The sequence below is a fragment of the Rhinopithecus bieti genome, unplaced genomic scaffold (genome assembly GCF_001698545.2).
Source record: "Rhinopithecus bieti isolate Rb0 unplaced genomic scaffold, ASM169854v2 scaffold_13317, whole genome shotgun sequence".
NCBI lineage: Eukaryota > Metazoa > Chordata > Mammalia > Primates > Cercopithecidae > Rhinopithecus > Rhinopithecus bieti.
Window position 1 is genome coordinate 1,215,451 of NW_016807516.1, and position 13,002 is coordinate 1,228,452.

General features: G+C 45.7%; 1 protein-coding gene across 1 annotated transcript in view; it reads left to right on the plus strand.

The window, feature by feature from the left end:
* CRKL (CRK like proto-oncogene, adaptor protein) overlaps positions 1–13,002 on the plus strand; it is a 36,637-nt gene that overhangs the window by 13,682 nt on the left and 9,953 nt on the right. Inside the window, exon 2 of the mRNA XM_017882577.1 lies at positions 5,144–5,609. Coding sequence (XP_017738066.1) covers positions 5,144–5,609 — 466 coding nt within the window. The remainder of the gene's footprint in view (positions 1–5,143; positions 5,610–13,002) is intronic.

A 13,002-nucleotide genomic window follows, 5' to 3' on the forward strand; every position in this document is an offset into this window, starting at 1 on the left:
TTTTATTTTATTTTATTTTATTTTATTTATTTTATTTTTGAGATTGAGTCTCACTCTGTTGCCCAGGCTGGAGTGCAGTGACGCAATCTCGACTCACTGCAAACTCCACCTCCCAGGTTCACACCATTCTCCTGCCTCAGCCTCCTGAGTAGCTGGGATTACAGGCGCCCGCCACCACACCTGGCTAATTATTTTTTTCGTATTTTTAGTAGAGACGGGGTTTCACCGTGTTAGCCAGGATGGTCTTGATTTCCTGACCTCGTGATCCGCCCATCTTGGCCTCCCAAAGTGCTGGGATTACAGGCTTGAGCCACCGCGCCCGGCCCTGAGTGACACTTTCTAAATGGGTTCCCTCAGGTTTTACCCTGTTCCCCACATCACCACCACCCTTGGTTAAGCTTTTTTTATTTATTTATTTTTTTTTTTTAAGAGAGCTGTAGCTCTTTTAAGAGGTCTGTAGCTCCTGGGCTTAAGGGATCCTCCTGCCTCAGCCTCCCAAAGTGCTAGGATTACAGGCATTAGCCATCATGCTTGGCCTCTAGTCTGTTTCTTTCGTTTTTTCTTTCTTTTTTTGATACAGTCTTACTCTATTGCTCAAGCTGGAGTGCCGTGGCACAGTCTCAGCCCACTACAACCTCTGCCTCCTGGGTTCAAGCAAATCTGCCTCAGCCCAATCTGCCTGCCTTGGCCTCCCAAAGTGCTGGGATTATAGGCATGAGCCACTGCCCCCGGCCTCTAGTGTATTTCTAATGGAGAACCAAATACATGAACCTGTGTTCAGCAGAATCATTCAACTTCAAGGGGAGCAGCTTTCTGTGCATCACCTCCTTAGCTTGTTCTCCTGACCTTTAGCAAAACTCCTTCCTTTGAGTACTCCTTGACCCTATCAGCTTCTGTTGGGGCACATGTTTGTTGTTATTGTCGTTGAGACTGAGTCCTGCTCTGTCACTCAGGCTGGAGCGCAGTGACTCATGCGACCTCTACCTCCCAGGTTCAAGTGATTCTCCTGCCTCTGCCTCCTGAGTAGCTGGGCTTATGGACTCACAGTACTACACCAGGCTAATTTTTGTATTTTCAGTAGAGATGGCGTTTCACCATGTTGGCCAGGTTGGTCTTGAACTTCTGACCTCAAATGATCCACCTGCCTCGGCCTCCCAAAAGGGCTGGGATTACAGATGTGTGCCACCATGCCCGGCTGAGACACATGTTAATTATACTGTGTTCTCTCATTTGCCTTCCTCTGTTAAATTCAGTCTTTTGAGAGGAGGAACTTGGTTTTATTTACTTTTTTTGTCTTCTAAATTCTTCCTTTTTTTTTTTTTTTCTTTTTTTTGAGATGGAGTTTCGCTCTTGTAGCTTAAGCTGGAGGCTCACTGCAACCTTTGTTTCCAGTTTTCAAGCGATTCTCCTGCCTCAGCCTCCCGAGCAGCTGGAACTACAGGCGTGCACCACAATACTTTGCTAATTTTTTGTATGTTCAGTAGAGGTGGGGTTTCACCATGTTGGCCAGGCTGGTCTCAAACTCCTGACCTCAGGTGATCTGCCTGCCTTGGCCTCCCAAAATGCTGGGATGACAGAGCCATCCTCCCACCTCAGCCCCCCTAGTAGTTGGGACTACAGGTGCAGAACAAAGCACAGCATCTGGCTCCCAAATTCTTAGTACATAATAGGGCCAGTGGATACCTGGGTAAATGGATTTCATCAGTGTTAATCCCCCACTGAAGCTGTATTAAGTGTTGTTCTCTTGTAGGACTGCTTTTTTTTTTTTTTTTTTTTGGTCACAGGGTCCTGCTCTGTTGTCTAGGCTGGAGTGCTAGATATGCGATCCCCACTCACTCAGCTTCTGCTTCCCAGGCTCAAGTGATCCTCCCACATTAGCCGCCTCTGAGTAGCTGGGACCACAGGCTTGTACCACCTTGTCTGGCTAGTTTTTGTATTTTTGTAGAGACAGTTTCAGAGACAGGGTGGTCTCGAACTCCTGAGCTCAAAGTGTGGGATTACAGGAGTGAACCACCACACACAGCCAGGATTAACGGCTTTTTTTTTTTTTTTTTGAGACAGTGCCTTGCTCTGTTGCCCAGGCTGGAGTGCAGTGGCGTGATCTCGGCTTACTGCAAACTCTGCCTCCCAGGTTGACAGCATTCTCCTGCCTCAGCCTCCCGAGTAGCTGCGACTACAGGCGCGTGCCACGCCCGGCTAATTTTTTGTATCTTTAGTAGAGAGACAGGGTTTCACTCTGTTAGCCGGGATGGTCTCAATCTCCTGACCTTGTGATCTGCCCACTTCGGCCTCCCAAAGTGCTGGGATTACAGGCGTGAACCACCACGCACTGGCTAACTGCTTTTAACTATACAAATAATAAAATACTCTTGGATGGAGTCTTAAGGTGGAACTGACTGTGCTCTTAATAGTGTCTGAAATTTATATGGTGCTTACTAGACTCTTCACAGGATCTCTATGGCTCTTCAAATAGCAGGGGCTGGGTGTGATGGCTCACACCTGTAATCCCAACACTTTGGGAAGCCAAGGTGGGAGAATTGCTTGAGGCTAGAAGTTCAAGACAAGCCTCGAAAACATAGTGATACCCCCATCTCTACAGAAATTTTAAAAATTGGCTGTGTGTGGTGGCAACTGCCTCTAGTCGCAGCTGCTCAGGAGGCTGAAGTGGGAGAATCACTTGAACCTGGGAGGTGGAAGCTACAGTGAGCTGTAGTTGTGCCCCTGTACTCCAGCCAGGATGACAGCAAGACCCTGTCTCAAAAAAAGAGAAAAATAGAAGCAGGGATGTACTTGAAGGGTATGTGTGTGTTCATGTGGTTATATTGAATGCTTGGTGCTGGTCGGTAATTTTGAATGCTTCACATGCATTATGCCATTCTCATACACCTGACAGATGCAGGGTTCATCCCTAAGGCTGATTAGCTCATTATGAGTGAGGAGTCTAGAACCAGACTCCCTGAGTTCAAGTCTAACCTCTTCTTTGGCTCCTCATTTGTAAAATGGAAATAACAGCTTCTACCTCACAGGGTTGCTGTGACTATTAAATAATGTAATATCTTCAAACACCGTAAACTATGCCTAGCATAGATAATAAGTATGATCTCTTTATTATTACTCCTGTTCCTACTACTCTTGCTAGCTATTTATTTTTTGTTTTGTTTTATTTTATTTTTTTGAGACAGAGTGTCGCTCTGTCGCCCAGGCTGGAGTGCAGTGGCGCAATCTCAGCTCACTGCAAACTCTGCCTCCCGGGTTCACGCCATTCTCCTGCCTCAGCCTCCTGAGTAGCTGGGATTACAGGCGCCCACCACCACACCTGGCTAATTTTTTGTATTTTTAGTAGAGACGGGGTTTCACCGTGTTAGCCAGGATGGTCTTGATCTCCTGACCTTGTGATGTGCCCGCCTCGGCCTCCCAGAGTGCTGGGATTACAGATCTGAGCCACTGTGCCCGGCCTCTTATTTATTTATGTTTTGAGACAGAGTCTTGTTCTGTTGTCCAGGCTGGAGTGTAATGGTGCAGTCATAGCTCCCTGCAGCTTCTAACTCCTGGGCTCAAGTAATGCTCCTGTCTCAGCCTCTTGAGTATCTGGGACCCCAGGTGTGTGCCACCATGCCCAGCTAATTTTTTGTCTTTTTAGTAGAGACAAAGTTTTGATATGTTGAACAGGCAGGTCTCCAAGTGATCTGCCCGCCTTGGCCTCCCAAAGTGCTAGGATTACAGTTCTGAGCCACTACTCCTGGTGGATTTATTATTTTTAACTTGGCAAGTCTGTAAGCCCTTTTTTGTTCCTTTTTTTTCAAGGGGCCAGAGGTAGAGGCCTTTGTCATTTTCTGTGTGTCCAGGGAAGTGTGCAGGATGTATAAGCCATAGATTAGGAGTGGGAGGAAGAGTGTGTGGTGGTTGTGTCAAGGGTCCAAAGGAAGGCAGCTTCCGAACTTACTTGAGATTATAAAAATAAATTTAAACCAGGTATCTCTGTGTAATCAAAAGGTTTCTATAAAACAGAGATGAAGTGTATGTGTGTGTATATACTTGTAATTTGAAAAGACGTTCAGAATAGTAAATTTTGGGACAGTACAGACTATAAAAAATTACAGCATGATAGAACCTTCTTAACTACTAAGAATATAGAAAGGAAAATAAGGCCTGGCATGGTGGCTCACACCTGTAATCCCAGCACTTTGGGAGGCTGAGGCAGGTGGATCACCTGAGGCCAGGAATTTGAGAACAGCCTGGACAACATGCCAAAATCCTGTCTCTACTAAAAACACAAAATTTATCTGGGCATGGTGTTGCACATCTGTAATCTCAGCTAGTCAGAAGGCTGAGGCAGAAGAATCACTTGAACACCGGAGGTAGGGGTTGCAGTGAACTGAGATTGCGCCACTGCACTCCACCTGGGTGACAGAGCAAGATTCTGTCTCAAAAAAAAAAAAAAGTCTGGGCTCAGTGGCTCACACCTGTAATCCCAGCACTTTGGGAGGCCGAGGCAGGTGGATCACGAGGTCAGGAGATCGAGGCCATCCTGGCTAACAAGGTGAAATTCCATCTCTACTAAAAATAGAAAAAATTAGCGGGGCATGGTGGCATGTGCCTGTAGTCCCAGCTACTCAGGAGGCTGAGGCAGGAGAATTGCTTGAACTTGGGAGGCAGAGGTTGCAGTGAGCTGAGATCCTGCCACTGCTCTCCAGCCTGGGCAACAGAGCAAGACTCCGTCTCCAAAAAAAAAATGTAGGGGCCAGGTGTGGTGGCTCATGCCTATAATCCCCAGCACTTTGGGAGGCCGAGGCGCGTGGATCACCCAATGTCAGGAGTTGAAGACCAACTTGGCCAACATGGTGAAAACCCTTCTCTACTAAAAATACCAAAAAAAATTACCCGGGCATGGTGGTGGGTGCCTGTAACCCCAGCTACTCGGGAGGCTGGAGAATCACTTGAACCTGGGAGGCAGAAGTTGCAGTGAGCTGAGATCACGCTATTGCACTCCAGCCTGGGCCACAAGAGCGAAACTTGTCTCAAAAAAAAAAAAAAAAAAAAGGAAAATAATTTATTGTAGAGGAGAGTGGTTTATTAAGAAGTTTGACAGGCACTGGCTTAGAGTAAGATTTTTCTCTTATAATAATTTTCTCTCTCTCTTAAGGTATCCAAGCCCACCAATGGGCTCTGTCTCAGCACCCAACCTGCCTACAGCAGAAGATAACCTGGAATATGTACGGACTCTGTATGATTTTCCTGGAAATGATGCCGAAGACCTGCCCTTTAAAAAGGGTGAGATCCTAGTGATAATAGAGAAGCCTGAAGAACAGTGGTGGAGTGCCCGAAACAAGGATGGCCGGGTTGGGATGATTCCTGTCCCTTATGTCGAAAAGCTTGTGAGATCCTCACCACACGGAAAGCATGGAAATAGGAATTCCAACAGTTATGGGATCCCAGAACCTGCTCATGCATACGCTCAACCTCAGACCACAACTCCTCTACCTGCAGTTTCCGGTTCTCCTGGGGCAGCAATCACCCCTTTGCCATCCACACAGAATGGACCTGTCTTTGCGAAAGCAATCCAGAAAAGAGTACCCTGTGCTTATGACAAGACTGCCTTGGCATTAGAGGTAAAATCTGTTCAGACTAGCTTTTTGGGTCCTTTGACATTTGGTTTTAATTTTTAGTTTTAGTTTCTGCTCATTTAAGCTTATATTCATGGAATTAGAGCACTAGATGATTTTGGAAGATATGCACTGGTAGCATTTCATTTTTAAATTTTTTTACAGAGACAAAGTCTCTGTTAAAAAGAGTTGTTTGCCCAGGCTGATCTCGACATCCTGGCCTCAAGCAAATCCTCCTACCTCAACCTCCCATAGTAGTGGGGTGACAGATGTGAGCCACTGTGCCTGGCCTGTTATTAGTGTTTCACAGCTTGTTTTGTTCTTTCCTATTCTTTGTTTGTCCCACATTCTCTGCCTCTTTGCTCTTTTTTGTTCCCAAAGCCTAACAGATTTAGTTTTGCAGTCATTGGTTTTTCTTCCAGTAAGGAAAGATAATAATTAAGGAAGACCCATGACCTAGAGGCAAAATCAACATACAGATACATAGCCACTTGTATGGTTCTGTATTTCTAACCTTGGAATCAGTTGAGAAATATGAAAATGTCTTAGAATTTCTCTTGAACTTGGTAGAGGAATTAATTTTTTTTGAGACAGAGTCTTGCTCTGTCGCCCAGGCTAGAGTGCAGTGGCGCGATCTCTGCTCACTGCACGCTCCGCCTCCCGGGTTCATGCCATCTCCTACCTCAGTCTCCCGAGTAGCTGGGACTACAGACACCTGTCACTATGCCCGGCTAATTTTTTGTATTTTTAGTAGAGATGGGGTTTCACCATATTAGCCAGGATGGTCTCGATCTCCTGACCTCGTGATCCACCTGCCTTGGCCTCCCAAAGTGCTGGTATTACAGGCGTGAGCCACCGTGCCCGGCCCAGGAATGATTTTTTTTTTGAGATGGAGTCTCGCTTTGTCACCCAGGCTCCAGCACAGTGGCATGATCTTGGCTCATTGCAACCTCCACCTCCCGGGTTCAAATGATTATCCTGCCTCAGCCTCCCGAGTAGCTGGGATTACAGGTGCCTGCCAGCATACCCATCGAATTTTTGTATTTTTAGTAGAGATGGGGTTTCAACATGTTGGCCAGGCTGGTCTTGAACTCCTGACCTCAGGCAATCTGCCTGCCTCGGCCTCCCAAAGTACTGGGATTACAGATGTGTATGACTACGCCCAGCCATAGAGGAATGATTTTAAAATACATCAGCCCTTGCTTGTTATAGGTTTTGTAAATTAGAATAGCATGAAATAGAAGTTGAGCGTTTTAATTATGAAGTCATTTTGTTTTCTTTTCTTTTCTTTTCTTTTTTTTTTTGAGACAGAGTCTTGCTCTGTTGCCTTGTTGCCTAAGCTGGAGTGCAGTGGTGTGATCTTGGCTCACTGCAACCTCCGCCTCCTGAGTTCAAGAGATTCTTCTGCCTCAGCCTCCCAAGTAGCTGGGACTACAGGCACGCACCATCATGCCCGGCTAATTTTGTATTTTAGTAGAGATGGGGGTTTCACCATGTTGGCCAGGCTGGTCTGGAATTCCTGACCTCAGGTGATCCGCCTGCCTCAGCCTCCCCAAGTGCTGGGATGACAGGCGTGAGCCTCCGCACTCGGCCACGTCATTTTCTTCTAACTAAACATCACTTTTTAAAAAGACTCTTTCTCAGCTGGGCACAGTGGCTCATGCCTGTAATCCCAGCACTTTGGGAGAGCGAAGCTGGTGGATAACTTGAGGTCTGGAGTTTGAGACCAGCCTGGCCAACATGATGAAACCCTATCTCTACCAAAAAATACAAAAATTAGCCAGACGTGGTGGGCACACGCCTATAGCCTCAGCTACTCAGGAGACTGAGGTGGAACAATTGCTTGAACCGGGGAATTAGAAGTTGCAATGAGCCGAGATCATGCCACTGCATTTAAGCCTGGGCAATAGGGTGAGACCCTATCTCAAAAAAAGAGGGGGAGAATGTTAAGAGAGATCCCAAGTGCAATTCAGAAGGATGAAGTAAGGGACCTTGTCGTTTCAAAAAAAACAAATCCTGACTCACCAAACAGCCTGCCCACAGATAAAAGTTATCTAGAATTGGTTTGTCCATAGGTTGTCCTCAATGTTTTTTTGTTTGTTTTGTTTTGTTTTGAAATGGAGTTTCGCTCTTGTTACCCAGGCTGGAGTGCAATGGCACCATCTTGGCTCACCGCAACCTCCGCCTCCTGGATTCAAGCGATTCTCCTGCGTCAGCCTCCAGAGTAGCTGGGATTACAGGCATGCACCACCATGCCCAGCTAATTTTTTGTATTTTTAGTAGAGACGGGTTTCTCCATGTTGGTCAGGCTGGTCTCAAACTCCTGACATCAGGTGATCTGCCCGCCTCGGCCTCCCAAAGTGCTGGGATTACAGGTGTGAGCCACCATGCCTGGCCCTCAGTTTTTCTTTGGACCAGTAGTAGTATATGAATGAACTGCACCTGAAGGTTTGTTTCAGTGTTTGATTTTTGTCTCCCTTTCATGTTGGCTATAAGGAAAGAAGGAGCATCTGAGGCTGTGGTGGGGGTCAGGGACTGAGTGGCTCCAGGTCTGAGGAGGCTGCCTCCACAGATAGGAGTGCTGGCTGAGCAGGCCTTCCAGCTTTCTTTCCTTACTTTTTTTTTTTTGAGATGGAGGCTCATTTGTTGCCTAAGCTGGAGTACACTTGGTATAATCTTGGCTCACTGCAACCTCTGCCTCCTGGGCTCAAGCAGTTCTTCTGCCTCAGCTTCTCAAGTAGCTGGGATTACAGGTGCCCGCCACCACACCTGGCTGTTTTTAGTAGAGATGGGGTTTCACTATGTTGGCCAGGCTGGTCTTGAACTCCTGGCCTCTGATCCTCTACCCGCCTCAGCCTCCCAGAGTGCTTGGATGACAGGCGTGAGCCACTGCGCCTGGTCAGGCCTTCCAGCTTTCTCACCCCAACACAGACCGGCCTAGGCACAGGTGCATGCCTCTGGCCTGGTCTACACCTCAGCACCTTAGAATAACATGGGATGCTCTGGGCTGTTAATATGTTGTAGCATGCATTGTGTTTTCAGCATTTTGAGGCATTTTCACGTCCGTCATAGCATAGGATTGGGGAGCTAGGAGTCAGAGTGGGTGTGACTCGTGTGTGTTGGCAGCTGCTCGTTGAGAACCTTGAAGGTGGAGGCTCCCAGTCAGAATTTTAGGTACCTCCCTGTTGACCTCTGGCTCTAGGATTGTGTGTTTTAGAAACCTGTATCTAGTGTGCATGCGTGTGTGCTCACTGGAGCGAGTACTAGGAGGTTGTAGGGAGGAACATCAGGTATTACAGAAGGGATCATTTAGAGCTTGGTGCGTGGGTGTATAGGTAGGTGCCCGAGACGGGTCAGGAGTAGGAGGAAGGAAGCCCAGTTAATGATTGTGTATTTTAAGATAACCTACATACTTGGCCATTACATAGCTCCTAGTCTCTCTGGCCCCAGAGAGAGGTTCTCCACACCTGAGCCTCATGACACTAACCCAGCCAGCTGAGCTTCAGCAAATGGTTTGTTTCGTGCTTGAATGAGAGAGAATGTAAATAGGACCTGAGAAATAGACCTTTACCAATTCCATTTAATGGTATTTCGCTTTCTGTATGTTTAAATGAAACTTTAGGTTATAGCATAAGTAAAATTTTTTTTTTCCCCGAGATCAAGTGTCTGTCACTCAGGCTGGAGTGCAGTGGCGCCGATCTCCGCTCACTGCAACCTCCGCCTCATGGGTTTAAGTGATTCTCGTGCCTCAGCCTCCTGAGTAGCTGGGGTAAATATTTTTTTGATTGTTACCTTCTAAAACTATTATTAGGATAGTGGTGCCTGTCTGATCTTGTTAGAAACAACTCTTGGGACTTTTGCAATTAGGTTACTAGGAAAAGTATTAAAATTAAAATGAGAAACAGACAAGTAGGACAAAATGTGCCAATAATTGAAACTTCATTATTCCCCTAGATAGTATTATAGAGAACAATGATGGCCTAGGTGACTTTATTCCTTAAATTATTTTACAAGTTTTTTTTTTTTTTTAAATAAAACTTGATTTTCAAAAGAGTATTCCTGTAAGTAAAGAGGTATTTCAAAACCAGTCTGTGTTTAGCTATTTTCTTTTCTTGCTGACTTTTCTGCAAGAAGAGAGTTGATCCTGAGATTTGATTTGAAGGGGAATGCTTGGTATCTGTAAAGTGAGTAGAGCTTGTGTGATGAGACTAATATCACTGAATAGCTGTAGATAGGTGAGCATGCTGGGCAAAGGGCAAAAGTGGCAAAAGACAGCCAGGGCAGTGGGCTGTTGCCATATCACAAAGGGCTGAGGAGATTAACAATTTTCTTGCATTGTCTTCTTTTGAGTCATGAAACAGCCAGTTTCTCACAACTGACAAGGTCAGGTTTGCAGGCAATTTCTTTTATTTATTAATTTTAAATTTAGAATAAATGCTTGACTCTCATGTAATAATATCATTCGCATTCATTTGCATTCCAGTATACTTTTCTCACTAAAAAGAAAGGGAAGAAATATCTTAGCAACTTTAGAATTGTACTTAACCCTGGGTACACACACCCCTGAATATTTGTATGAAAATTTGTATTCAAATGTCTAAATGCAGCCTCAGCTGTGCTTTCCCCCCATGGTATGGTATAAGAAAACAGTTGGTGACACAAGCTGGGGATCTGTGGGAACTGAAGTCAGTGGTGGAAAAATAGTTTCCCAGGCTTGCAAGTGAGACTTAAAGTGATTTGGGATGGAATTGATAGAAATCAAGCAGAAAGGTTGTATTGATACCTTAGGTCATTTAGTCTAATCATTTTCCCAGTGCTTTTAGCCCTCTTCAGAGTCTAACTCCATGGCCCTCCAGTCTCAGCTTGGACACCTCCAAAAAAACATTCACTTAAACAAAAGTTCATTGAGTGCCTATTACGTGACAGGCTGGGAACTTGGGATATAGTAGTGAACAAAACAAAGATGTCTTTCCTGTGGAACGTCTGGAACATAACAGTTTCATGAGGTGGTGTGTCTCATGTTGTATGGCTCTGGTAGCTGACAAGTCTTGTGTTCTGGCTCTCCACTAGGGAGAAAGAAGCCACAGCCAGCCCCCTTCCTGTGTTTGCCTAGCCCAGTATGTGGACTTAAGTGCATGGCCCCATAGTTGTCTCTCTTGAGTTTTGTTGTTGTTGTTGGTTTGGTTTTTATTGGTCTTATCATACCATCTGTGTACATCTCTGAATCCTTTTCTTTTTTTTGAGATAAAGTCTCACTGTGTTGCCCAGGCTGGAGTGCAATGGTGTGATCTCGGCTCCCTGCACCCTCCACCTCCCAGGTTCAAGCAATTCTCCTGTCTCAGCCTCCCGCGTAGTTGGGATTACAGGCGCCTGCCAACCACGCCTGGCTAATTTTTGTATTTTTAGTAGAGAAGGGGTTTCACCATGTTGACAAGGCTGGTCTCAAACTCCTAACCTCAGGCAATCCGCCTGCCTTAGCCTCCCAAAGTGCTGGGATTATAGGCATGAGCGTAGGCCCAGCCTCTGAATCTTTTAAAATCCTGATTATGTCATCTAGCGTATTCATTACCCTCCAGTGTCCTAACTGCAGGTTTTGTAAAAGCACCAACCAGATCTTTGTATTAAAGTCCTTCTCTGCAGCCTCTCCAGATCTGCCTCTTATATCTATAAAAAGACAATGAGGTTGATCTGGTGTGACTTGTTCTTGGTGGGTTCATGCTGCTTCCAGATGCTCTACTTCCCATTCTAAATCCTCACAAACCATCTCTTAGCTAATTGCATCTAGAATTTTGTCTGGGATTCATTTCAAGCTCACTGTTTTACATTTTATGGAATTTGCCATCTTTGTTTTGACAAAAAACGAGAGAGACTTGACCCTTTCTAATCTTCCAGTGTCCTATAATGTAATTTCTCTATGACGAGACTAGTCTTGGACTCTTACTCCTGCTTGCCAGTGTATTTGGTCAACTCTTACATACCTGTCCTTTTCAGCATGAGAACACCCTTTCATCATCTTTGGTGCTCTTTTTTTTTTTTTTTTTTTGACATTTTTTTCTTAGTGATGCTCAGAGTTCTTTGAGCTCACCAGCATCCTCAACATTCTTGCTGTTCGTTCCTGTACTTGCTCTGTGTCATCTGTGATTGCGTTTTTATAATTTCTTCTTGCATTGTCTTTGCCCCATTTCAAAACCTGTAGTCATTTGGATTGCATCAGGTCTCTGTGTCTTTTGAATTGGCCTTCCCAAGGGCCCATGGTACAACTTCCTTCACTGACTGACCTGGAATTATCAGATTCCCACTTTACGAATTGGTTTTGCTTCATTGCTTAGAGTTAAATTTGTATTAGCATTTTCTTCATTGCTGCTTCTACTTGCTGAGGTGAAGTAATCTACAAAGTAAGTTTAGGTTTCGGTAATACTGATTGTACTGTGTAATCTCTTAGGGATCATCATGAGTTCCTCCTACTGGGTAGCCTGCAGTGCTGTTGGGCCTGTATGTATTCATCATGAAGCATCTGACTCAGGGGTCCATGCAGCAAGTTTACAGCCTCCCAGTGTAACGGGGCTGCTGTCCCTCACTTCACGTCACGTTCTAGCAACGTGAAGCCTTCTTACCAAGGCTTCTCGGAAAGGCCCACAAATTAGCATTCACCAAGAATCTCAGGTGTGTTCTACCCATGTCGTGGTGGTGTGTGTGGATGTCTGGTGCCCGAGGAATCATTTCCACTCGTCTCCTTGGACCTTTCTTTCGTCAGGACTGGCCAGGATCCTCCTCCACCCTTCTGTCTTTGACATTGTGTCAGTTGTCCTTCACAGCATCTCAGCTTTATTTCTTCAGTACGAAAAGTGCTTTTTTTCCTTGATTATAATACCGTGCAAACATAGGAATCTTTAGAAAGTCCTTTAGAATTTTAGAAGATTCTCCTATTTAAAAATATATACATATATGTATTTTTTTTTTTTTGAGATGGAGTCTTGCTCTGTCGCCCAGGCTGGAATGCAGTGGCGGGATCTCAGCTCACTGCAACCTCTCCCTCCCGAGTTCAAGCAGTTCTCTGCCTCAGCCTCCCGAGTAGCTGGGATTACAGGTGGCCGCCACCAGGCTGGGCTAGTTTTTGTATTTTTAGTAGAGTTGGGGTTTCACTATCTTGGTCAGGCTGGTCTTGAACTCCTGACCTCGTGAGCCACTGTGCCCAGCCCAGAAAAGAAATATTTATGGCCAGGCGCAGTGGCTCAAGCCTGTAATCCCAGCACTTTGGGAGGCCGAGGCGGGCGGATCACAAGGTCAGGAGATCGAGACCATCCTGGCTAACACGGTGAAACCCCGTCTCTACTAAAAAATACAAAAAAACTAGCCGGGCGAGGTGGCGGGTGCCTGTAGTCCCAGCTACTCGGGAGGC